The 27,558-nt window shown below is 47.5% G+C and overlaps 1 protein-coding gene across 2 annotated transcripts in view; it reads left to right on the forward strand.

The window, feature by feature from the left end:
* Window positions 1–27,558, forward strand: part of LOC8039909 (protein LMBR1L) — a 116,085-nt gene that overhangs the window by 45,496 nt on the left and 43,031 nt on the right. Inside the window, exons 9-13 of one of the 2 annotated variants that reach the window (XM_029980379.4) lie at window positions 212–293; window positions 3,472–3,567; window positions 6,130–6,206; window positions 14,197–14,280; window positions 16,214–16,287. In XM_029980379.4, coding sequence (XP_029836239.2) covers window positions 212–293; window positions 3,472–3,567; window positions 6,130–6,206; window positions 14,197–14,280; window positions 16,214–16,287 — 413 coding nt within the window. The remainder of the gene's footprint in view (window positions 1–211; window positions 294–3,471; window positions 3,568–6,129; window positions 6,207–14,196; window positions 14,281–16,213; window positions 16,288–27,558) is intronic. The other variant, XM_029980380.4, reaches the window with a different exon arrangement.

Here is a 27,558-nt window from a genome sequence, read left to right on the forward strand (position 1 = left end):
TTTTCACACGGAGCGGGCATGCTGTTGACGGAAGGACATTCCCCGCGTAGAACGCGCACTCGTGCTCCGCGGGAATGTGCGGGCATCGCTTCTAAATGTCGATCACTACGGTACTCTACCGTGGGTCCAGTTTTTGGGAGTTAGCCTTTCTAGCCCATAGTAGGAGCAGGGGTCTGAACCCGAGTGGGAACTGAGCCGTCTGGCCTTGCAGTTCCTGAGGGACATTGAGGAGGAGCAGGCGTGCACCCTGCTGGAGGAAGAAGACCTCCACAGGAAGCTCCTCAGCCGCCAGGGTGAGTGGACGACCTTCCGCACGCCCCCCTCGAGCTGCAAATAGAGCTGGAAAATACCACCCTTTGGATTCCTTCTCCAAACTTCCAATGGAAGCAGGTTGCTTTTGTGGATGTTCAGGGGACTCTATTTATTGAAATATTTCCTTTTATTTATCGGCACATTTTTTAAAAATTTGCGTGCAGGTATGCTTGTTAATGGTGATTTTATATTTGGATTTATATTTAGCATATCTCCTTTAGAACAAGAGGTATGGCAAAATGATAAAATCCAATTACATAGGGCATTTCTTACAGGTCATTATAATACCGTAATTCCTCATTAAAAATATTTTTTTTTACAATGTGCAGTCACTTGCAAAAGTCCATCATACATCCTAAAGCTAATAAAATCTTTATAAAGCCATATTGTAGGAGAAGCGCTTTTGCGCTTCTACAATGTGAATATCCAACTCGCCCAAGCATCTACTCTAAAAAGTTTCATAAAGCCAGTTTTTTTACCATAAGTAAATCAATCGTATACCTGAAAGCAAACAAAATCTGCCCTTAATTAGTCATCATTTTAGCTAGTTCCTTTTAATCTATTGACTCTACAAAAAACAAAACAAAAAAAAAAAGAAAGCTTAAGGATGCAGTTCAGTTGTGGCTGAGAAAAACAATACCAAGTTCTCTGGCATTCATTTATGCAAACATTATCAAAATGTTCATAAGGAAATGGCACCTTATAAAAAAAAGACAAAGCTCAGAAAATTGTTTTTTAATTTTTCTCTATGCTAGAACCTTTACTACTGAAATCATAGAAAAAATGGAAGCTTTCCCAGGCGAAAATCAGTCCACTTCCAGCTGGATTATAGAACTGGGTATGAGGCAGTCCAGCTGGATCCCAGCTGGACTGCCTCTTTTCTAGTTCCATAATCCAGCTGGAAGTGGACTGATTTTCGCCTGGGTTAGGATGCAGTCTGGTTATAGCTCAACCTCAGTCGACAAATGGCAATTACAAAAAAAATACAGAAAATGGTGTCAGAGTTTTTCGGCTGTGATTGTAGATTCACGCGAGTCCTGGGGCTTGTGCCTCTAGGCCCTCTAGGCCTGTGGGGCTTGTGCCTTTAGGCCATCTTCACCTCGAGGTTTCTACGTGTCGGACAGCTCCCAGTGCTGCAGCCGAGCTACTCTGCTATCGCCTTGGTGGTCTTTGCCATGCCCTGGTCGAAGCGAGACACTGCTTCAGGAACAGCCCTTTCCACAGCCAGCAGAGAGTCATGCGTGCTCTTGGAGGTTTAGCCCCAGATCACCGAGTGTAGGCTCTGAATGGCATTTTGTGTCATGCCATCACTGCAGCGCTTTAGGAGTGCCTGGTTACTCAGCCTGTGAAAGACTGACTCCAGTGCTGCGCAAGTGAAGCCTGGTAGAAGCTTCTTGCGTCGATGACTCCTCGTGGCTGGCCAGTGCATAGTTGTAGGATCACCAAGAATCGTCACCTTTAGGACAGTGGCTGTGGTTCAGGGCTTGGTCTGTTGTCGTCATGTGCAACAAAGTGTCCCGCCTTTTTCATCCCTAGGGCTCGTTGCCTGTGGGCCCTTAATGCGTATCCGTAGTAGTCCATAGCCGCCCGCTTGTACACACGGTTCAGTCGGTCCTTCTTCTTAAATAGGACGGCGAATGTAAGCAGATGACGTAAAGCAGGCTAGGGAGAGAGGAGAGGCACTCCAAGGCCAGTCGGAGAGCGGCGCCTCGGAGGAGCGCGCGCTTTGAACAATCAGCATCTCTCTTGAGCTCGGCTCGCACTGTTCTGAAAAGCATCGACGATGTTGCGGATGCCACTTCGAAGTACGCTGAAATGAAGCGTGGGAAACCAGCTTTCAAACAACACTAAGCTGGTCCCGGTCGGTTCCGTGGTCGGGCTCTTCACTGCTTACAAATTGTTTTTATTGCGAAAGCATTAACTGTCCTGTGGAGCGAACCGATGTCATCAGCTTTTGAAGCCGCGCCAAACGGCACCTTCCCCTGTCCCAATCGAGCGTAGCCTGTCGTCTGTAGCAGAAATCTGATGGATAGTTTCCCATTGGCTGGCGCCCGCCATAGTTTCAAGGAACGAGGCTCCCATTGGCTCTCGCACGGCGTAGTTCCAAGGAACGCCACCAGAGACGCCCTCTCCATGGCAGCGCAACGCACGCAGAGGCCTTGCCGCCGGTAAGAGAGAGCGCCTGGCTGCATAGCCTGCTCGAGCAAACCCTGGAGAGGCCGCACGGCTGAGCTCGGCGCGCGCGGCCACCTCAGCAGTAGCGAAACGTGGCCGTCCACGCCACTACGCTGCAGACGAACTAAGGGAGCGGAAGAACGTCATTTATGCTTTCGCATTCACAAGTCATAAGAAGTGTTTAGGTGTCCTCGGAATTTTTTCTAATATTTAGAGACTGAATTGAGCATTCATATTTTGGGAAGGTATACTACGGACCACATGCTGCGATTTTTTGAAGATGACATTTTTAGCGATAGCTTTCTATTCCAAGACCCGCATCGCCCCAAACATGGAGGCCAACATTTTTTTCTCACTAGTGCTCTTTAAAACCAGGTTTCCGCATTTAATCGTCGTCAAAGAACATCCACCTTTCGGACGGAGCGAAGTTTCTACGCCCGTCAAGCTAATGCGGGTGCTCCCACGTGCCAGCCGCTGCTCGGACGTGCCGGTGCGAAGTGGTGAAGCTCGTTGCTTGGTTCGGATCTCCATATGAAAGGAGACTCTCTAGATGTAGAAAATTGACCAAGATGGGATCGGAGAGAGAGGTAGAATGCCTTTCCTTTCTAGTCTAAGGCGGTGGCAGGACAGGAAGCACGGCCGAGAGGGAAGAGGGTGCCACTTTTGGGGATCCTGGGAAGGGAATTGACGCATGGGACGGAACATTGCCTCATCATCGACAGCCTCGCATTCGATAAAAATCCACCACAACCGTTAAAACCCTTCGTTTCAAGGCATCCTTTCGTCCGGGACAACTTTCTGGCGGGGGACGTTTACCAATCTTGAGTTACCTAAGATCATAACCCAACGTTTTGTATTAACTCTTACTTCCGTTGGCACTTTTCCCGCACGTAAAGTGGGAGCGCGTGGCGCCACCTGCGGGAAGCTTGAGAAAGGAGTGTGGGCGGCCAAGGTGGGATCTGAGCGGGGCCCGTCTGATTGCAGAGTTCCAGATCCGCCCGGCGTACGCCAATGGTAGCAACGGGACGGCATCCGTGGAGCGGAGGCTGCGCCAGCTCCAGAGGAGGCGCCAAGAACTCGGTGGGTGGACCTCGGCGGCAGCTCGTTTTGCGAGTGGGGCTCTCGCTGCGTGTGGGCCAACATTTTCATTAAGACTTGGCTGCTGATCAAATATTTCTTTAATGCAAATTACTCCATGCGAATCGAGCGTAGACTCTTTAAAGGGGCCATGCAACGATATTAAGATGGAATATTTCTCACTTTACGCGAGCTAACTAGTGTGACCCAAGAACGCTCGGACCTACATCACTGACCGGGAAACTTCTTTGTCGCGGTGTAATTTGTAAAAGTGTAAAAGTAGGCTCTCTTTCTTCAGAGTCTGCCTCACAAAACTTGACGACGTAATCATGCGGATTGCAGTGTTGACATAGCCACGAGGATTACCCGTGGCGATGCTATCTAATTCCGGCTTATACATTGGACTGCGTGAATGCTTTGCTTCTGCTCGGGACAATCCCTGCCTCGACAAGCATTGGGATGGCGGCAGTTGCGCTGCTTACGGGAATGGCCGAATCCTAAGAGGATCTGGAGGATGTGCCCTGTGTTTTGCCAACCCCAGCACCGGATTGCCTGGCCGCTTGATCTGACCGCAAGTGCAGGGAGTCAACTTATCCCATTTCTTCTACCATTGTGTGGAAAGTAAAACTAATGCGCGTTTCCAAGGTTAGCGACGCTGAGGATTACTTTTATGCGGTATCTACTAAACATGTATAATCGTTGCACCCGCTCTTTAACTCTTTCCGGACCACAGGAGAAGAAGCAATTTTCAAAAGATCCGGCAAATGCTTTTATTTTTTTAACTGTTTTGTGTGCAGCCATGTCAAAATGTGGCCAATTAGTTGTTTTGTAGATTATTTTATTTGTTTTGCTGGAGAGATGCAAACGACGGGCATAACAAAATCGGTTTCATATTCCGCATGCCTTGCAAAAGCACTTCCCCAGTCACCTTGTGAAAAGCGCGAAACACGGAGTTCGCACCTTCCTAAGCTTCCCATTTTTTACCTGCTTTAGAGCACTTTGTACCTGCTAGTAGTTATGTCCCTTGAAACTTGAAACTAGGGGCAGTGCCAGAGAGCAAAGAGACAAAGTTCGGAAAGCTTGCTCGCCCTCCCCAATTTCTGAAATTTCGAGTGATTATACCATAATAAATGCACAACGCCTCTTCCCAAAATAACAAAAAAAGCACTTTGTTCACTACGTAAAAAATGGTATCAGTTCATGCATCTGTGGGCAGGTAGGAAATCTTGCCCAAATTTATTCACACCGCACGATGAGCGCAACACGTTGCTGTGCAAATGCAGTCCAACACAAAGCATAAAAACGGCAGATTTAGGACAACAATTCAGAGTTCAATTAAAACGACGTAATTTTGTTGAAAACGCCCACAGCTTTTTACTCACGGTATGCGTCGGGAATCTTCCACATTTTGAAACGGAATGAAGGAAGATTTACTTTTAAAAACGCTCACTGCCTCCTCCCGGACCAGTTTGACTGAACCAGCTGACGAGGACGGGACTAAATCCGCTGAACCGCAACCCCACAACAGCCAATTTGCACTCCGTGTTAGTGTGGGTGTCTACTTCCAAGCACTGCACTACACACACCACAAACGTTTCCGTTCTTTGTCGCATCGCCGTGTTGCACCAAACAGAACGAGATCGCCGAAGTCAACGCAGTTTCGTGAATGTTGGCTTCTGGTTGCACACTCGTGGACCCTGTGACCCTCTTCGCTTTCAGAGCACACACGACGATTGTGAATGATACTTTCCGTCTTCCGGGAACATCCTAGGGGCACTTCTCCGGTCACGTCTTCACTATGTGCTCGCAAACCTCGCAGCTTCTCGTGTACCGTCAAACCAAAACAATACCGGCGCCATGTTTAACGTGCGTTGTTGCCCGTTGTAGCCAGATCTTACCGGAAGTTGAGTCGCTGCATCATTCAACTCAGCAGCCAAGTCAACAAAAAAGAGCAAATCCAAGAGTGAGGGGCAGGGCGTAGTTCTCCTCCGCGGGGGTCGAAAGAGCGCGAGTTCCAAATGTGGAGAGGTTCTGACTCCGACTAAATTATGTCCTTTGACGTAAATATTGCCAAAAAAAAAAAAATTATTTTTTCCGCGGAACATTGGTTTTGTGACATGCTTGTCCCAATTAGGCTGTTTAAAAAAACATTTTTTTTTTTTGCACTTACCCCTCAAGAAAGGATGACTGGAAAGTGTGCCTATAAAAAGGGATGGTCAGGTTAAAAGGGGAAGATCCTTCCACCCACTCTAGCAGAGCGATTGCTGGAGAGGCAGTTGTGACTATTTTTGTTTAAGGAAACAAAAGGCCCCTATAGAATGAGATGGGTAAAACCATCGAAAGCGAAGCAATGAGCAGCTTATTCATTGTATATAAGTCGAGGTTTTCTTTTTTGGCGTGACTTGTTGGTCGAACGAGGGAGACGGAGCGGAAAGCGCAGCCTTGGGCACCGTGCCAGCGACCAAGTGCACCGAAAGATGTCTGATGGGGGAGGCGTGTAGGGACAAGCGGGCGTTGGGGGTCCTCGTCGGAGAAACCCTCGGCCCACACTGGCGGCCCTCGCAGGCATCCAGCGGTCAGCCTCTCCCTGGAGACGTAACCTGGCCTACCCGGTGGCCATGCTGCTGCTGCTGGGGCTCACGGTAGGTGCCTCCTCCTGACACTTGTGGCTCTGTACTTTGGTGCTAGCAGCAATGCTCATTGTATTCTGCCATCTATCATCTTAATATATCGAAAAGTTCCCGCCTAAACGCAAAACTGTGTGCGCCCCGGGAGGTGTTGCTGTCTCTCGTGTCTTTGGGGAATCGTGCTTGAGTTGCTCCTGTGGCAGTTCACACTTCTAACACTTCTCAAATTCGAAATCAGACGATGGGAACTCATCATCCAACTCAAAAGTTGTGGAAAGCACCTCCTGTACAGAGCCTTAGGCCGCCAGAATGTTGATTGGAAGCGGACTCGCGAAAATGAAACCGAATGGAAGAAAGATGAAACTTTTTGCCCTTAATCTTTCCCTTCGATGCCTTCTCATTCTGGACAGCTTGCAAGCACTGTCCATGCTCCCGTTAGATAATTAAAAAAAACACTGTGCATTCACTTATTGTTGCTGCTATCCTTTTTTAAGAAAAAAACAACCCACTGGGGTATGTCTTCTGAAAAAATAACACTGCCGCGAAAGAGGTAAAGAAACATGGCCGGGGTGAGTTTTAGATAGGATCGAATAACTAGGTCCGGTTGACATTTTTAATTCTTACTAAAAAAATATATTTTCCTGTTTCGTGCACCCCGAAAAACATATTTTTGTGAAAAATAAAGTTTATGTTTAGAAAGAAAAATTGCAAATTGGCCCTCTGTGACGTGTGCATTTGGTGACTTGCAAAGTCGGCATTTAGGATATGACAGATACTGTTGTTGCTGTGTCATATTTTTTGTGCAGAGGCTGCACAAACAATCGAGGGAGTCAACAATTTTTTGTTCTTTACGAAGCGTCGTTGTCTCGATAATACAGTCAAATGCATTTATAACGCTTCTACTATGAAAACGGTCGTTTAACCAAGTACAATCGCCGACCGATTTTTCGGACTTCGCAGGGACCGAAAAGACCTCCAAATAATAGAGCAGTCCGAAAAATCGGCAGATTAAAAAAGGTTGGGGCACCGATCTCGCTGTGACGGTGGTTGGCCAGCGAAACTGCGGTATCACCTACAACGATCGCCCACTGCTTTATACCAAATGATTGACGAAAGGAAAGTAAATGTGCCGTACCAACATTTTTTTTATTTATTTATTTATTCGGTACCCGCAGCACCTTGTGGCGTCACAGTGAGAGGGTTACACACTAAGAAATTTAACAGCAGGTAAAAGTAAAAATATTTGCACGAGAGAAAGAGCAAAAAAAAGCAATGCAAACGAGAAACAACAAATTCCTTTTGACAGTTAAAAAAAATCAAATTCACGTCGGGCATATATAAAAAAAAAAAAAAAGATTGCTGTCGCGACATACGGAGCAAACGCAAACTTTTGTGGCACATATTTACTTTTTAAAATGTTTACCAATAAAGTGAAGGTCTGCTTCTAAGGCAGAAAAATAAGCATCATTTGAAAGAATTGATGCAATAGGCGAAGCTAATTGATTCCATTGACCAACTGTTTTTGGAAGAAAAGATCTAATAAATGCTCTGGTCTTACATCTGTACTCGTGTACTTTGTGGATGTGATCCACAGGAGCAGAGACATGTGCAGCAATAAGATATATGTTTCACGTGGAATATCAGACTGCGAGCGATACGTGCTATGGAATAGCTTTAAATTAAGTTCCGTCGTGTGTTTCTCGAGCGTATCCCATTTTAACTTTTGTTTGGAACGCGTTACGCTACAATCTCTTCCGTATTTTGCTTTTTCTAAAACATACCGAACTGCTCGGTTTTGCACTTTTCTATTTTATCTGTGTCAATGTTGATTGGAGGATCCCATGCAGTACAGGCATAATCTAGTACAGGACGCACGTTTGACTTGTAGAGGAGTTCTCTAAAGTCCCGAGGGAAGTGTCTAGTGTTTCGGGTTATAAACCCTAAAGATCTGCTAGCTTTTGCAATAGTTTAGTTCACATGTCGATGCCAGCACAATGATGATGTCAAGTAGATGCCTAAATACCTGAATTCAAACGCGGTTTTTAGACTAACGTTGTTTACGACTTAAGAAAAATTAATTGTCGTTCGCCTTCTCGAAAACTTCATGGATACGGTCTTATCTAGGTTTAGTTTCATCCCCCATTTTTCGCACCATGTGTGTATGTTGTCTAGATCCTTTTGAAGCATGTAGTTGTCATTTTCACGAGTTAATGTTTTATACAATACGCAGTCATCCGGGAAAATTTTCATAGATGATGTAACATTCTTCTTGATATCATTTATATAAATTTAAAAAAGCAGAGGTCCCAAGACTGACCCTTGTGGCACTCCTGACGTTACTTCCGCAATTTTTTATGCTGCGCCGTTTACTACAGTGTACTGATGCCTACACCGTAGGTATTCTGAAATCCAAGAAATAACTCAATAATTAACACTAAAACTCGACGATTTATCTAATAATGATTTATGGGGAACTACATCAAAAGCTTTACTAAAGTCCAGGGAGGTACAGTCAGCAAGTGCACGGTTATCAAGTGCTTCCGCTATATCGCGAGTGAATTCGGTTATGTGCATCATGCAAGACAATCCCTTCCGGAAACAATGTTGAAACGGATTAAACAATGAATGAGTGTCAATGTGTTTTGCAATAGAGGTATATAATATATGCTCTTGAATTTTGCAACAAATGGAAGTTAATGAAATTGGACGGTGATTTGAGACTGTACGAGAGCCTGACTTGTGAATCGGAACAACGGATGCTATCTTCCAGTCAAGAGGAAGAGGACATACATTCAGTGACTTCTCAAAGAGCACTTTCAAATATGGGGTTACTGAGCGTGCACAGGATTTATGTAGGGCATTTGGCAAACAATCGGGGAATGTCGCCGTTGAAACACTTCAGTGTTCCAATAAAATTTCTCTCCCCTGGGAATCAAATGAAATATCTTCCATGGTCTACAGTGTCCTTATGTACTGTCGTGAGCAAAAGTCTGGATAACACGGGAGCACCGACCGAATTGCATCGCCGCGCTCCCTGACGGCGCGGCGCCTGGTGTCGAGACCCGCGCAATGCGCACGCGCGTCCTTTCTTATCTGCTGGCCCACTCGTTCGCTCGCTTCAACGCGATGCGCTCCTGAGCGATTAAATGGGCGCTAGGTGCCGCCCCGGGAACCACGATTCCGAGAGCCTCGCTCACCACTCTAGACGAGCTCGCGTGCTCCGCGGCACGCGCCGTTCGCGCATATCTTTCTCGCGACTCGGCGACGCGTTAAAAACTGTCGCTTCCCTCCCTTCGTTATTTTTAAGCTTCCCCCTAAATTTGCCCCGGCTACAATGCAAACAGCTGCTGCTCAATTTATTATGCACGCGTTGTAAAAGGTCAAGAAGTCAAGAAAATAACGAGAAAAAAGACACATGGTACTGGCCACATATTCTCAGCATGGTTGTTCGCGAAATGACCTTAAAATGTTCAGTTTGACATCAGCTGTGATGACTTGTACCGGAAGCCATAAAATAAAGCGGCTATGCAACGATTTCCGGACAATGGCCAAATAATTATAGGAGTTGTTCTCCGACACTTCTCAAGTAAAGAACAGAAAAGCGATTTAGTCTGTGTGCCCTAATTATAATTTTAAACAATAGCAAAGATTCAAGTTTCCGGCACCCCTCAACTCTCTAAATGACGTGCTCAGTGACGTCGACGTGAGGATGCACCGGTTTCCGTGTGCTCTCCTCAAGGATGTTTACTCTTTCCCTCTCTCTACTGCTCTTCGTGAGGCGTTGAGCTGCAGCGATCCCCGCGTCACCGTCACGGCGCGTTTCCCATGGCCGCCGCGCACGGCTGCAGAGGGGGAAATATTTCCATTTCTGCTTTGCGATTACACAACAGAGTTGCAACATTTTGCAGGAAAGTGATGCTTTTTTTATTCTTTCTGACGCTATCAACAATATAAAAATTTCAAGCCAGCCAAATTGAACCAGCGCCTCTTTTTCCTTCCGTTTTGTTTCTTGTTTTTTCTTGGGAGGGGGGTTGAATAAATATTTCTTTCTTATTTGGCGTTTTCTTTTTGCTCATCATTCACCACTTTACCGCGCGTGCATGATCACTCGGAAGGAAGCCCAAGGCTGCCTCGTGTACGCAAATACAATTTCTACAATTCATTGCGGCTGCCGAGTCGCGGGAATGATACGCGCGAACGGTGCGTGCCGCGGAGCACGCGAGCTCGTCCAGAGCGGTGAGCGAGGCTCTCGGAATCTTGGTTCCCGGGGCGGCACCTAGCGCCCATTTTATCGCTCAGGAGCGCATCGCGTTGAAGCGAGCGAACGAGTGGGCCAGCAGATAAGAAAGGACGCGCGTGCGCATTGCGCGGGTCTCGGCACCAGGCGCCGCGCCGTCAGGGAGCGCGGCGATGCAATTCGGTCGGCGCTCCCGCGTTATCCAGACTTTTGCTCACGACAGTACTATTAGCAATGAAAACACTGAGCTAAAGTAATTGTTAAAATATTCTGCTTTATCACTAGCATTTTATTTGATAACTTCATCATCCAGGAAAGCTGGAATAGATACGTTATCCTTTTTATTTGTTTTTATGCATTTCCAAAGTTCTTTTGGATTTTCTTTAGTTTTATGCTGAAATGATTCAAAGTAAGCTAATTTGGCTTAGGCAATTTCAATTTTTAGTTCACCGGTTATTAGCTTTAATTTATTTAGATTTTCAGCCAATGGACTGTTTTTAAATGCATTATAGATTCTTTGTTTTTGCTGAGTCAACTTGCGTAGTTGTTTTGAAAACCATAGCTTGCTTTATTAAGTCTTGGGTCCAGGCAGTTATGAAGCGCTCTCGCAGTTCCAGAACCTTTGCCTTATAAATCGACCAAAGTTCCTTTAGAGGGTGGGATTCTGCAAGTGTTTCCAAAACTATAAAATATGCGTCTAGAGCATCGCTTATTCCCTCCGTGTGAGCTTTTGCATAGTTGTGCATATGTCTACTGCTATTGTTGTTAATTTTTATGTGCTGTAGATTCATTTCGCAAAGAACAATTTCGTCAATTAAAACAATTTCGTGATCACTAATCCCCGGCAGAATGGACCCTACCAGCTGGGGCTCATTTGTGAGAAAAAGATCAAGAGCGTGGTCGCCTCGAGTGGGCTGTAACACGGTCTGGTTCAGTGCAAACCAATTCATGAAATTGGACATAACTGCATTGAGCCCTCAAGTTGCACCGGAAAAGGCATTTTGCTGGTGCCAGTTAAAATCGGGGAGATTAAAGTCCCGGCCTATAACGATACAATCAAATTTAATTGTTTCCGCCATGGTTGTAAATTCTGACAATACCTCTACGTAACTTGCAGGTGGACGGTAAAAGGAACATACTGACAAAGTTACAAGGTCTCAGTTGGCACTCCAACGCTTCGCACGAGTTATCATCTAAAATTCTGGTGGAAGGAATTCTTTGATCGACCAAGATAGGTACACCTCCTCCGTGACTATTCCTGTCCTTTCTGTAACGTGCAAAGTAATGGGGGAAATACCTCGCTCTCTGCTATATCTTCGTTTAGCCATGGTTCTGTACCGATAACAACTGTCGGTTAAACAGTATGTGCTAGGCTATTGAAATCTTTAATCTTATTTTTAATGCTCCTGTAGTCAATCACAATAAAGGAGGCAGCAGCGGGCGAGCCAGCGCTCGGTCATTGAAACTTTACTTCTTGGTCGACCTCATCATCCAAAACATATTTGAGGTCATTGAGATACAGCGCGTGATACAGCGTTGGCTGACACGTCTGTCTTCATTCTTGTGAGTCTTCGCAAACTCCCACAGAGAGCGTCTTTTCCTTCGTACAACCTCAGAAAAATCCTCCGATAAACTGATACTAGACCCTTTAAATTTTTTCGCATTACCCAGAATCGCATGTTTTTCTTTGCAAGATGCAAAGTTCAGAATTAAAGGCCGATTTTTGTTCGCCCGGAATTTCGCTATCCTGTGCACTCCCTCAATTATTGTAGGTTTTACGTCAAGTTTTGTTTCACTTTCTCGAACAGGTTTTTTAGGACACAGACCATGATTTATGCGCGTGCGCATCCTTTACACTATGAAACACTAGGTTTCATCGTCTGCTACGATTATCAAGATCGTTGATTTTCCGCACAAGTGACTGCGTGATAGTACGCTGCTGGTTGTCGCGGCTCTCTTTACACTCGGTCATTGCTGATTCTAAGTTTGTAAACGGTGGAACTAGACATCTTCAGGAGTAACGCTTTGCGTTGCTTGATTGGTTTTAATATTATCAAGCTGGGCCTTAATCGCCTGTTGCACATCCAGGATCGTCTGCAAAGTTGGCTCGGAGCCAGCCCACAGAGTAGAAGTAGTAACAAAAAAAAAAAACGAAAGCTGTCACAACAGTAAAAAACGGCCATGTACATACACTGGACCTCCCAATCGAACGCTACTGGACACAGTTGTAAAGAGTTTGGAGTGGAATCGCCAAAACATATGCAGTAAACCTTGCACAGGCAAGTGGGTGAGCGGCACTGCCATTGCCACGTCAGTTTCACGCGCCAACGGTGCACTGGGAACTTCCTCCTTTTGTAGAGTGCAGACAGTCATATTTGTTTGTAGCTTAACAAAGGGCATAGGTCAAAATCAGCTGCTTTGCACGTCAAGTTCCAGTCGTCGTCATTATCTGGTGCTGCGTCGCTCCGTGGTAATTCCGTGGAAGTTCGTTGGCCAATGCTATCGTAGATGTTGAATTGTCGAGATGAAACATTGAAAATGACCTGCATAAACAGTAACAAGCGGGTGAGCAGCACTGCCATTGCCGCGCCGGTCCTTTTGTAGAGCGTAGACAGTCGTGTAGCCACTCCATTGTTCGTAGCCTGGCAAAGGGCATCGGTCAAAACCAGCCACTTCGCCGATTCCACACCCCTTTTCCACGCCACTTTTTGCACCTTCCTCATCTATTTCCATACCTTCTAATCTGTTGTACAGTTTGTGTAGTCAATATGTTGAGTGCCAATTGTTCCTTTCCCGCATTGTCTTCCCATCACATTTGACTGGGCATTAACTGACACCAGATCCAGGGCGTCGCAGAACTCTTCTAGTGACTTTGTTGTTGCATCTGTGAGCCGGTCGAAGTCTTCCAAGTCTACTGGTGAAGTGAAGCGCTCACCTGGCTGCGTCAAATGTTAGGGTGCATCCTGAAAAACGCTGCGTCATGTGGCTGTGCTGAGTCGTGAAGCTTTCGCCACCCGGCACTAGCCGCTGTCTTTGCGTCGAGAAAACTTCCGACGCGTCTGCTCGTGGGCTTTTCGCATTTGAAGCCAAGGTTGCTTGATCTCAACAACGTTCATGCGGTGTCCTGGACTCGCCGCTCCATCGCTCGTTGGTGCTGGCCGCTGGCCCTGAGGTTCTGCAGTACCGAGCTCCCGCTGTCGACTGCGCCAGTCACGGCTTGTGGTTTCGGGCGCCATGGGATACGGGGAAGCAGGGAGCCAGTCTTGGGGGCACAAGCGTCGCTTCAACGTGGTCCAGCATCCGACTACCCATCTCCCCTTTCTTCCGTCATCAACTAGCCTTTTTGGGCCCACCAATCGGCACCTTGCACACTGCGGGTATACAAGAAATAACAATCGCAAAATCCAATAACCCGTCGGCGACGGCACTTAATCTGCAGCTTCGTGCATGCCTCATGCTTCACATCACCATTCTTAGAAATCTTTGTGCAAGTTTGGTCGTCCAAAATATAATATTATTTGGGTCATACGCATTTGCTGGTGCCAAGTAATGGCCCCCGGCGGTGCCACTCGACCGCAATAAAACGAGCTTTGATTTAGCCTACTAGAATAGACGCGAGTAATGTCCGCCGACGTGTCTTGGCACTGCTGCAGCGCTGCTCTCGCCGACGCCATTGCGAGCCACACCACTGTAGGTTGACACAAATGGTGGGAGATGATGCCAGTGGATATTAGGGGTCCCCCCAAATGGGCCTTCTTGTTCCCCCAGGGCATCTCCCTGCTGATGGTGGTGCACAACACGCTGGAGCTGCTCGTCGGCATCAAGGCCCTGCCCGCGTCCCCACAAGTTCGGGTGAGTGCTTCCTGAGCACTGCCAAATGCCGCACTCGGAGCTCCTTGTAATCCCACGTTAGCCTTGCTTTATCTAAAAGGTCATCCAGGATTCAATTGGAAACCCGCGAAATTTTTTTGAAAGAACATTTGAGTTTATTACGGTGAAATATATCATATATGATGGTATAATGCGCAAATGTAGACATCTTTCTTTAAACATTGGGGAATCTCTAGCGTTGTGTGAATGTTCGAATAATATGCTATACAATATTCGCTTCAAAATGAACTGGAATAGTATTCATATTTTTACCAGTCTTGATTGCAGGAGTTTAGCCCTGCTGAGCGCACTTCTTACTAAGCACCGGTGCACTGCGGGGAAGTAACACTTGTAAAGGTTGCTTCCGCCACAGCCGTATATAGGGAGAGTTTGGTCAATGAAAGGAGCGGGCAGAGCCCGGGCATGCACCAGACACAGAAAGAGGGCTTGACATTCTCTCTTGGCCAAAAAGAAGCCGAGAAGAATTCCCTACCGGTGGTAGCGAGAAATAGTTTTGATGAGCGCGTAAGAGTTAAACGTAGTAACTCTTCATGGTTGAAAATATGCTGCACGTGATGTTTCGATTATGATCGTGCAAGACCACGTAAGAATCAAATGTGCCGCTTGAACTCTGTTTTGCTCGGACGGAGACTGACCGCTTGGACGGAAGATTCCCGGTTTTCGGCGCCTGGCGTACGGATTACGTCAATTATTCCGCTAGATTTTTCTTTGGCAGGACCGTGATCATCACGTGCACCATATTTTTAGTCACCGAGAGTTACTCCGACGCACTCGTTAATTTTGTTTCTCACGACCACCGCCAGGGTATTATTCGCAGCTTCTGGCTGACCACGGTCAAATTTGTGGAGATGCCCTAGAACACGCCCAGCCTACTTTTGATGAATAGCGCCTCATTTGTTTCCTATACTTCCCAATATATGGCCAAACTCTCTCTATGGACGGCTCTGGCTTCCGCGGGTGTGGCTTCTGCGCAGGGCAGCATTGCTCGATGAGAGGCGCACTCAACGGGGCTGATCAACACTTGGAAAAGTAGAAATATCTCAGGCGCATGCTTAGAAGGAAAGATTGTTTCTCATGTGGTGTGGTGCATGTGCACGCCGGGTGTATTTGAAAATAAATGGAAACTTTTTGAACATTGCAGTAAAATTTTTAAAATTAATCTCCGACTGTTACGCGAGAGTATGTGTTAGGCAGAGATGTCCCGACAACCTGCGTTCATTGTGTGCGGTTCAAATTCCAGATTGGAAAAAGAATATATAGCGAGATTCTTAAAATCACTCAATTGGCATCTGGACCAATGGGTGTACGAGCACAAGCAGCACACAAGTAAACGTGGCTCTGACAGGCTCTTAACGGCACGTGCTTGTACGCACAGGCAAAAGCTTGGGAGTCTGTTGCCTTTTGTTTCTTCTCTCATTGAGTTTCCCAGAAAACTGCTTGAGGTAGAAAAAATGGGCCGGAATTTTCCCCGAGAGGGGAGCTTCTCTTTGAATGCTCGGTTGTCGGATGGTTTCGTGGAAAGGTTTTATGGCCACGCGGTCGAAAGTGTCTGTTGGCGCACCACTTTTGCTGGCATTCGCACAGTAGCCTGGCTTGCCGATTGGGCAAGGCCCGTTGCGACCTCAAGGTTAGGCACCCCTCGAGCGCAAACTGTTTGCAAGGATTACGGCTTTGCTTTTGCCCCCTGGCTGTGTCCGCTTTAGTTCCGGCGTGCTCCAGCAAACAAAATGAACTCCCTAATCCAATCCCATCTACTTGGTCAAAAAAATGTTGTCCACGAAACGTTGGAGAAGCGTGTGTCCACGAAAGCTGGCAGTGTTGACGAAATGTGTGTGGATGAAATGCGAGGCAAGGAATGTGACCAGCTGCTGAAGGTGGCCGCTCTGGCTTGCAGCAGTTCTCGCTGGGCATCAGCTCCCTCTCGGCCTTGGGCATCTTTGGCTCGGCCCTGGAGGTGGTGCTCATCTTGTATCCTTTGCCCCCAGAGGGCCTTCCGTGCCGCCAGGGGGACCTCCTGGCGCTCTTCCACACGCCTTTGGGGCTTGTGGTGCTCCAGGTTCACAACTTGCAAACCATTTCTTTACGCAAATTGATTTAAATAATGACTCGCTTCAAAAATAGTTTTTTTTTTTGTGTGTGTGAAACTATGGTTAAAAAGTTTAAAATGCATTCTAGTTTAATTAGCCAACTGATGTGCAGGCTATTCCCCGCCGCCCAGTTTGATAGACAAGGAATATCTGTGTCTGTATCGATTAAGAAAAACCCTTGATAGGGTGTTTGCTGATCACAAGCATTTGGCTTAATGTTCAAAACACTCGAGGCACGGTAGTTGCCATATAGATTATGGTGGTAACGCTAGAAACCGGTTTCTGGCACGTTTGCTAGTGCCGCCAAGTGTCGGAGGGTGGTTACGCCGAGAACGAGCCGTGGCATGCAAATGCATCGTCTCGAAGCTCTCGTGCGCGGCTGAACGCTTGCATCGAGGGAAACTGAGAGAAGTACAGTCGTGTCTCATTGATACGGGCACCTCTGTTCCCCCCAGAAATCGTCCATAATAACAAGACAAAAATATGCACATTTTCCCAGTTTGTCCCAAAATATGGTGTCCATATGGCGGGGTATTCATATTATTGGGGTTGTGAGGAGGTTGAGTATTTGGAGTTAATCTCTCTGTCGATACAGTCAAACCTCGATGTAACAAACTTCTATGTAACGAAACCCCGATGTAAATTAAGTACATAACTTTTTCTAACCGCTAGTGTATGCACGCCATGTATTTTTGACCTCTATGTAACAAAGTCCCGTTTGCCGAAATTTCGATGTAACAAAATTTCGTGGACAATTTGTCACAAACTTTTGGGTCCCAAAGAAGATTTTGGGAGGCACATGCGCTGAAATAAGCCCTCGATAAAACTCAAAGGGTGAAACTGGCCGAATCTGGCGAGTGTGGTGTACAGAACGGCTACTAGAGGACACTAGAGCCGCCGCCGTTTTGTCCGTCGGCTTCGTTCGCGCCGAGTAGTTTGCTTCGAGGCCTAACTAAAAGCCCATGTTTCTCGTTGTCCTGGGCGATGGAGCCTCGAAGGCGATGGAGCCGCCCCTGACAACGTCGATTACGACGACTTTCTATACGCCGACTCTGCTGTCATTGCGACGGAAAAGGTGACCGACGAGGCGATAGCTAGCGATGTTCGTGGGAACTTTCAAGACGGGGACGACATGGAGCCTGATGAGCAAGACGCCTGCGATGTGCCCAGTAACCGTGAGGTGGTGGACGCGATCGATGTCTTGAGGCGGTTCGCGATCACACAGCAAGACGAAGACGCATTGCAGGCCGTCTGGCTATACGAACGTCGTGTGATGCCAATAATAATGCCAAGAGTGGCTCAGAGAAAGGTCAACCGAAATACAGGCATCCTCTGTGAGTTTTGTTCACCCGAGAAACATGTGTGAAACTTTCTTTAACGTTAGCCTCGAATTTCTATGTAGCAAAATTTCAATGTAACGAAGTAAATTCCGAATTTTACCGACTTCATTACATTCAGGTTTGACTGTACATGAAATTATTGATGCGGCAAGTACTGTTTTTGTACGAGTTTTACTAGTTACGTTGAAAAACAATAGTGAAACGAATCCAAGGAAAAGCATGAAATATGTTATGGGATACACAATTCGAGTAGGGTAGTCATAAAACAACTATTTGATGTGCTTCGGAATATTAAATGCGAGTCTCGAGTCAAATAAGCTAGTGGAGGTTAGAGGGAAACAAATTGCAGAAGTGTTGTAAGTTGGGCGAGGGCGAGCGCTAGTGTGTTGTGCATGTTCCTTTTTTCTGTCCGTCTTTTTGTGCGCTGTTCTGTTCACCATGTCAGTGTGAAACACTTCACTTCACCTGGCAACGACGGTGATGACGTCGTGGCAATGATGTGGTGGAGATGTCTTCCATAGGCGGTGCAGCCGCCGCTGGGAGTTATCCGTGACAACGGAACATTGTCTTCATGATACGGCCCAGTTTTCCCTCGCAGTTGCGCCCAGTCTTGTCCCAGTCTTGTCTGTCTGTGTCAACGGCTCCTAGGAAGACTTTCCCCAGCCAGCTTTCATCCTCGAGTTTATTTCATCGCAATCCAGCGATCAAAATACCCTTCTAGATGGGCTGCGAACTGGCCTCCGGTCTCTCTATTCTGTGGTTTGCAGGAGCGAAACTTTTCCCTGTAATCCTCGGCTGTAAATCGGAACCGCTGAAGTGGGGCACGCTTTGTGCACTTGTAATCTATAGCAACTCCCCTGGAGAAAGTCGTCCAGAAACGCAGAGTACTTCACTTACGATCAAAATACCCTTCTAGATGGGCTGCGAACTGGCCTCCGGTCTCTCTATTCTGTGGTTTGCAGGAGCGAAACTTTTCCCTGTAATCCTCGGCTGTAAATTGGAACCGCTGAAGTGGGGCACGCTTTGTGCACTTGTAATCTATAGCAACTCCCCTGGAGAAAGTCGTCCAAAAACGCAGAGTACTTCACTTACGATCAAAATACCCTTCTAGATGGGCTGCGAACTGGCCTCCGGTCTCTCTATTCTGTGGTTTGCAGGAGCGAAACTTTTCCCTGTAATCCTCGGCTGTAAATCGGAACCGCTGAAGTGGGGCACGCTTTGTGCACTTGTAATCTATAGCAACTCCCCTGGAGAAAGTCGTCCAAAAACGCAGAGTACTTCACTTACGATCAAAATACCCTTCTAGATGGGCTGCGAACTGGCCTCCGGTCTCTCTATTCTGTGGTTTGCAGGAGCGAAACTTTTCCCTGTAATCCTCGGCTGTAAATCGGAACCGCTGAAGTGGGGCACGCTTTGTGCACTTGTAATCTATAGCAACTCCCCTGGAGAAAGTCGTCCAAAAACGCAGAGTACTTCACTTACGATCAAAATACCCTTCTAGATGGGCTGCGAACTGGCCTCCGGTCTCTCTATTCTGTGGTTTGCAGGAGCGAAACTTTTCCCTGTAATCCTCGGCTGTAAATCGGAACGGCTGAAGTGGGGCACGCTTTGTGCACTTGTAATCTATAGCAACTCCCCTGGAGAAAGTCGTCCAAAAACGCAGAGTACTTCACTTACGATCAAAATACCCTTCTAGATGGGCTGCGAACTGGCCTCCGGTCTCTCTATTCTGTGGTTTGCAGGAGCGAAACTTTTCCCTGTAATCCTCGGCTGTAAATCGGAACCGCTGAAGTGGGGCACGCTTTGTGCACTTGTAATCTATAGCAACTCCCCTGGACAAAGTCGTCCAAAAACGCAGAGTACTTCACTTACGATCAAAATACCCTTCTAGATGGGCTGCGAACTGGCCTCCAGTCTCTCTATTCTGGGATTTGCAGGAGCGAAACTTTTCCCTGTAATCCTCGGCTGTAAATCGGAACCGCTGAAGTGGGGCACGCTTTGTGCACTTGTAATCTATAGCAACTCCCCTGGAGAAAGTCGTCCAGAAACGCAGAGTACTTCACTTACGATCAAAATACCCTTCTAGATGGGCTGCGAACTGGCCTCCGGTCTCTCTATTCTGTGGTTTGCAGGAGCGAAACTTTTCCCTGTAATCCTCGGCTGTAAATCGGAACCGCTGAAGTGGGGCACGCTTTGTGCACTTGTAATCTATAGCAACTCCCCTGGAGAAAGTCGTCCAAAAACGCAGAGTACTTCACTTACGATCAAAATACCCTTCTAGATGGGCTGCGAACTGGCCTCCGGTCTCTCTATTCTGTGGTTTGCAGGAGCGAAACTTTTCCCTGTAATCCTCGGCTGTAAATCGGAACCGCTGAAGTGGGGCACGCTTTGTGCACTTGTAATCTATAGCAACTCCCCTGGAGAAAGTCGTCCAGAAACGCAGAGTACTTCACTTACGATCAAAATACCCTTCTAGATGGGCTGCGAACTGGCCTCCGGTCTCTCTATTCTGTGGTTTGCAGGAGCGAAACTTTTCCCTGTAATCCTCGGCTGTAAATTGGAACCGCTGAAGTGGGGCACGCTTTGTGCACTTGTAATCTATAGCAACTCCCCTGGAGAAAGTCGTCCAAAAACGCAGAGTACTTCACTTACGATCAAAATACCCTTCTAGATGGGCTGCGAACTGGCCTCCGGTCTCTCTATTCTGTGGTTTGCAGGAGCGAAACTTTTCCCTGTAATCCTCGGCTGTAAATCGGAACCGCTGAAGTGGGGCACGCTTTGTGCACTTGTAATCTATAGCAACTCCCCTGGAGAAAGTCGTCCAAAAACGCAGAGTACTTCACTTACGATCAAAATACCCTTCTAGATGGGCTGCGAACTGGCCTCCGGTCCCTCTATTCTGTGGTTTGCAGGAGCGAAACTTTTCCCTGTAATCCTCGGCTGTAAATCGGAACCGCTGAAGTGGGGCACGCTTTGTGCACTTGTAATCTATAGCAACTCCCCTGGAGAAAGTCGTCCAAAAACGCAGAGTACTTCACTTACGATCAAAATACCCTTCTAGATGGGCTGCGAACTGGCCTCCGGTCTCTCTATTCTGTGGTTTGCAGGAGCGAAACTTTTCCCTGTAATCCTCGGCTGTAAATCGGAACCGCTGAAGTGGGGCACGCTTTGTGCACTTGTAATCTATAGCAACTCCCCTGGAGAAAGTCGTCCAAAAACGCAGAGTACTTCACTTACGATCAAAATACCCTTCTAGATGGGCTGCGAACTGGCCTCCGGTCTCTCTATTCTGTGATTTGCAGGAGCGAAACTTTTCCCTGTAATCCTCGGCTGTAAATCGGAACCGCTGAAGTGGGGCACGCTTTGTGCACTTGTAATCTATAGCAACTCCCCTGGAGAAAGTCGTCCAGAAACGCAGAGTACTTCACTTACGATCAAAATACCCTTCTAGATGGGCTGCGAACTGGCCTCCGGTCTCTCTATTCTGTGGTTTGCAGGAGCGAAACTTTTCCCTGTAATCCTCGGCTGTAAATCGGAACCGCTGAAGTGGGGCACGCTTTGTGCACTTGTAATCTATAGCAACTCCCCTGGAGAAAGTCGTCCAAAAACGCAGAGTACTTCACTTACGATCAAAATACCCTTCTAGATGGGCTGCGAACTGGCCTCCGGTCTCTCTATTCTGTAGTTTGCAGGAGCGAAACTTTTCCCTGTAATCCTCGGCTGTAAATCGGAACCGCTGAAGGGGGGCACGCTTTGTGCACTTGTAATCTATAGCAACTCCCCTGGAGAAAGTCGTCCAAAAACGCAGAGTACTTCACTTACGATCAAAATACCCTTCTAGATGGGCTGCGAACTGGCCTCCGGTCTCTCTATTCTGTAGTTTGCAGGAGCGAAACTTTTCCCTGTAATCCTCGGCTGTAAATCGGAACCGCTGAAGTGGGGCACGCTTTGTGCACTTGTAATCTATAGCAACTCCCCTGGAGAAAGTCGTCCAAAAACGCAGAGTACTTCACTTACGATCAAAATACCCTTCTAGATGGGCTGCGAACTGGCCTCCGGTCTCTCTATTCTGTAGTTTGCAGGAGCGAAACTTTTCCCTGTAATCCTCGGCTGTAAATCGGAACCGCTGAAGGGGGGCACGCTTTGTGCACTTGTAATCTATAGCAACTCCCCTGGAGAAAGTCATCCAAAAACGCAGAGTACTTCACTTACGATCAAAATACCCTTCTAGATGGGCTGCGAACTGGCCTCCGGTCTCTCTATTCTGTAGTTTGCAGGAGCGAAACTTTTCCCTGTAATCCTCGGCTGTAAATCGGAACCGCTGAAGTGGGGCACGCTTTGTGCACTTGTAATCTATAGCAACTCCCCTGGAGAAAGTCGTCCAAAAACGCAGAGTACTTCACTTACGATCAAAATACCCTTCTAGATGGGCTGCGAACTGGCCTCCGGTCTCTCTATTCTGTAGTTTGCAGGAGCGAAACTTTTCCCTGTAATCCTCGGCTGTAAATCGGAACCGCTGAAGGGGGGCACGCTTTGTGCACTTGTAATCTATAGCAACTCCCCTGGAGAAAGTCGTCCAAAAACGCAGAGTACTTCACTTACGATCAAAATACCCTTCTAGATGGGCTGCGAACTGGCCTCCGGTCTCTCTATTCTGTAGTTTGCAGGAGCGAAACTTTTCCCTGTAATCCTCGGCTGTAAATCGGAACCGCTGAAGTGGGGCACGCTTTGTGCACTTGTAATCTATAGCAACTCCCCTGGAGAAAGTCGTCCAAAAACGCAGAGTACTTCACTTACGATCAAAATACCCTTCTAGATGGGCTGCGAACTGGCCTCCGGTCTCTCTATTCTGTAGTTTGCAGGAGCGAAACTTTTCCCTGTAATCCTCGGCTGTAAATCGGAACCGCTGAAGGGGGGCACGCTTTGTGCACTTGTAATCTATAGCAACTCCCCTGGAGAAAGTCGTCCAAAAACGCAGAGTACTTCACTTACGATCAAAATACCCTTCTAGATGGGCTGCGAACTGGCCTCCGGTCTCTCTATTCTGTAGTTTGCAGGAGCGAAACTTTTCCCTGTAATCCTCGGCTGTAAATCGGAACCGCTGAAGTGGGGCACGCTTTGTGCACTTGTAATCTATAGCAACTCCCCTGGAGAAAGTCGTCCAGAAACGCAGAGTACTTCACTTACGATCAAAATACCCTTCTAGATGGGCTGCGAACTGGCCTCCGGTCTCTCTATTCTGTGGTTTGCAGGAGCGAAACTTTTCCCTGTAATCCTCGGCTGTAAATCGGAACCGCTGAAGTGGGGCACGCTTTGTGCACTTGTAATCTATAGCAACTCCCCTGGAGAAAGTCGTCCAAAAACGCAGAGTACTTCACTTACGATCAAAATACCCTTCTAGATGGGCTGCGAACTGGCCTCCGGTCTCTCTATTCTGTAGTTTGCAGGAGCGAAACTTTTCCCTGTAATCCTCGGCTGTAAATCGGAACCGCTGAAGGGGGGCACGCTTTGTGCACTTGTAATCTATAGCAACTCCCCTGGAGAAAGTCGTCCAAAAACGCAGAGTACTTCACTTACGATCAAAATACCCTTCTAGATGGGCTGCGAACTGGCCTCCGGTCTCTCTATTCTGTAGTTTGCAGGAGCGAAACTTTTCCCTGTAATCCTCGGCTGTAAATCGGAACCGCTGAAGTGGGGCACGCTTTGTGCACTTGTAATCTATAGCAACTCCCCTGGAGAAAGTCGTCCAAAAACGCAGAGTACTTCACTTACGATCAAAATACCCTTCTAGATGGGCTGCGAACTGGCCTCCGGTCTCTCTATTCTGTAGTTTGCAGGAGCGAAACTTTTCCCTGTAATCCTCGGCTGTAAATCGGAACCGCTGAAGGGGGGCACGCTTTGTGCACTTGTAATCTATAGCAACTCCCCTGGAGAAAGTCATCCAAAAACGCAGAGTACTTCACTTACGATCAAAATACCCTTCTAGATGGGCTGCGAACTGGCCTCCGGTCTCTCTATTCTGTAGTTTGCAGGAGCGAAACTTTTCCCTGTAATCCTCGGCTGTAAATCGGAACCGCTGAAGTGGGGCACGCTTTGTGCACTTGTAATCTATAGCAACTCCCCTGGAGAAAGTCGTCCAAAAACGCAGAGTACTTCACTTACGATCAAAATACCCTTCTAGATGGGCTGCGAACTGGCCTCCGGTCTCTCTATTCTGTAGTTTGCAGGAGCGAAACTTTTCCCTGTAATCCTCGGCTGTAAATCGGAACCGCTGAAGGGGGGCACGCTTTGTGCACTTGTAATCTATAGCAACTCCCCTGGAGAAAGTCGTCCAAAAACGCAGAGTACTTCACTTACGATCAAAATACCCTTCTAGATGGGCTGCGAACTGGCCTCCGGTCTCTCTATTCTGTAGTTTGCAGGAGCGAAACTTTTCCCTGTAATCCTCGGCTGTAAATCGGAACCGCTGAAGTGGGGCACGCTTTGTGCACTTGTAATCTATAGCAACTCCCCTGGAGAAAGTCGTCCAAAAACGCAGAGTACTTCACTTACGATCAAAATACCCTTCTAGATGGGCTGCGAACTGGCCTCCGGTCTCTCTATTCTGTAGTTTGCAGGAGCGAAACTTTTCCCTGTAATCCTCGGCTGTAAATCGGAACCGCTGAAGGGGGGCACGCTTTGTGCACTTGTAATCTATAGCAACTCCCCTGGAGAAAGTCGTCCAAAAACGCAGAGTACTTCACTTACGATCAAAATACCCTTCTAGATGGGCTGCGAACTGGCCTCCGGTCTCTCTATTCTGTAGTTTGCAGGAGCGAAACTTTTCCCTGTAATCCTCGGCTGTAAATCGGAACCGCTGAAGTGGGGCACGCTTTGTGCACTTGTAATCTATAGCAACTCCCCTGGAGAAAGTCGTCCAAAAACGCAGAGTACTTCACTTACGATCAAAATACCCTTCTAGATGGGCTGCGAACTGGCCTCCGGTCTCTCTATTCTGTAGTTTGCAGGAGCGAAACCTTTCCCTGTAATCCTCGGCTGTAAATCGGAACCGCTGAAGTGGGGCACGCTTTGTGCACTTGTAATCTATAGCAACTCCCCTGGAGAAAGTCGTCCAAAAACGCAGAGTACTTCACTTACGATCAAAATACCCTTCTAGATGGGCTGCGAACTGGCCTCCGGTCTCTCTATTCTGTGGTTTGCAGGAGCGAAACTTTTCCCTGTAATCCTCGGCTGTAAATCGGAACCGCTGAAGTGGGGCACGCTTTGTGCACTTGTAATCTATAGCAACTCCCCTGGAGAAAGTCGTCCAAAAACGCAGAGTACTTCACTTACGATCAAAATACCCTTCTAGATGGGCTGCGAACTGGCCTCCGGTCTCTCTATTCTGTGGTTTGCAGGAGCGAAACTTTTCCCTGTAATCCTCGGCTGTAAATTGGAACCGCTGAAGTGGGGCACGCTTTGTGCACTCGTAATCTATAGCAACTCCCCTGGAGAAAGTCGTCCAAAAACGCAGAGTACTTCACTTACGATCAAAATACCCTTCTAGATGGGCTGCGAACTGGCCTCCGGTCTCTCTATTCTGTGGTTTGCAGGAGCGAAACTTTTCCCTGTAATCCTCGGCTGTAAATCGGAACCGCTGAAGTGGGGCACGCTTTGTGCACTTGTAATCTATAGCAACTCCCCTGGAGAAAGTCGTCCAAAAACGCAGAGTACTTCACTTACGATCAAAATACCCTTCTAGATGGGCTGCGAACTGGCCTCCGGTCCCTCTATTCTGTGGTTTGCAGGAGCGAAACTTTTCCCTGTAATCCTCGGCTGTAAATCGGAACCGCTGAAGTGGGGCACGCTTTGTGCACTTGTAATCTATAGCAACTCCCCTGGAGAAAGTCGTCCAAAAACGCAGAGTACTTCACTTACGATCAAAATACCCTTCTAGATGAGCTGCGAACTGGCCTCCGGTCTCTCTATTCTGTAGTTTGCAGGAGCGAAACTTTTCCCTGTAATCCTCGGCTGTAAATCGGATCCGCTGAAGTTTGGCACGCTTTGTGCACTTGTAATCTATAGCAACTCCCCTGGAGAAAGTCGTCCAAAAACGCAGAGTACTTCACTTACGATCAAAATACCCTTCTAGATGGGCTGCGAACTGGCCTCCGGTCTCTCTATTCTGTAGTTTGCAGGAGCGAAACTTTTCCCTGTAATCCTCGGGTGTAAATCGGAACCGCTGAAGTGGGGCACGCTTTGTGCACTTGTAATCTATAGCAACTCCCCTGGAGAAAGTCGTCGAGAAACGCAGAGTACTTCACTTACGATCAAAATACCCTTCTAGATGGGCTGCGAACTGGCCTCCGGTCTCTCTATTCTGTGATTTGCAGGAGCGAAACTTTTCCCTGTAATCCTCGGCTGTAAATCGGAACCGCTGAAGTGGGGCACGCTTTGTGCACTTGTAATCTATAGCAACTCCCCTGGAGAAAGTCGTCCAAAAACGCAGAGTACTTCACTTACGATCAAAATACCCTTCTAGATGGGCTGCGAACTGGCCTCCGGTCTCTCTATTCTGTAGTTTGCAGGAGCGAAACTTTTCCCTGTAATCCTCGGCTGTAAATCGGAACCGCTGAAGGGGGGCACGCTTTGTGCACTTGTAATCTATAGCAACTCCCCTGGAGAAAGTCGTCCAAAAACGCAGAGTACTTCACTTACGATCAAAATACCCTTCTAGATGGGCTGCGAACTGGCCTCCGGTCTCTCTATTCTGTAGTTTGCAGGAGCGAAACTTTTCCCTGTAATCCTCGGCTGTAAATCGGAACCGCTGAAGTGGGGCACGCTTTGTGCACTTGTAATCTATAGCAACTCCCCTGGAGAAAGTCGTCCAAAAACGCAGAGTACTTCACTTACGATCAAAATACCCTTCTAGATGGGCTGCGAACTGGCCTCCGGTCTCTCTATTCTGTAGTTTGCAGGAGCGAAACTTTTCCCTGTAATCCTCGGCTGTAAATCGGAACCGCTGAAGTGGGGCACGCTTTGTGCACTTGTAATCTATAGCAACTCCCCTGGAGAAAGTCGTCCAAAAACGCAGAGTACTTCACTTACGATCAAAATACCCTTCTAGATGGGCTGCGAACTGGCCTCCGGTCTCTCTATTCTGTAGTTTGCAGGAGCGAAACTTTTCCCTGTAATCCTCGGCTGTAAATCGGAACCGCTGAAGTGGGGCACGCTTTGTGCACTTGTAATCTATAGCAACTCCCCTGGAGAAAGTCGTCCAAAAACGCAGAGTACTTCACTTACGATCAAAATACCCTTCTAGATGGGCTGCGAACTGGCCTCCGGTCTCTCTATTCTGTAGTTTGCAGGAGCGAAACTTTTCCCTGTAATCCTCGGCTGTAAATCGGAACCGCTGAAGTGGGGCACGCTTTGTGCACTTGTAATCTATAGCAACTCCCCTGGAGAAAGTCGTCGAGAAACGCAGAGTACTTCACTTACGATCAAAATACCCTTCTAGATGGGCTGCGAACTGGCCTCCGGTCTCTCTATTCTGTGATTTGCAGGAGCGAAACTTTTCCCTGTAATCCTCGGCTGTAAATCGGAACCGCTGAAGTGGGGCACGCTTTGTGCACTTGTAATCTATAGCAACTCCCCTGGAGAAAGTCGTCCAAAAACGCAGAGTACTTCACTTACGATCAAAATACCCTTCTAGATGGGCTGCGAACTGGCCTCCGGTCTCTATTCTGTAGTTTGCAGGAGCGAAACTTTTCCCTGTAATCCTCGGCTGTAAATCGGAACCGCTGAAGGGGGGCACGCTTTGTGCACTTGTAATC

The sequence above is a fragment of the Ixodes scapularis genome, unplaced genomic scaffold (assembly GCF_016920785.2).
Source record: "Ixodes scapularis isolate PalLabHiFi unplaced genomic scaffold, ASM1692078v2 PGA_scaffold0__279_contigs__length_252992795, whole genome shotgun sequence".
NCBI lineage: Eukaryota > Metazoa > Arthropoda > Arachnida > Ixodida > Ixodidae > Ixodes > Ixodes scapularis.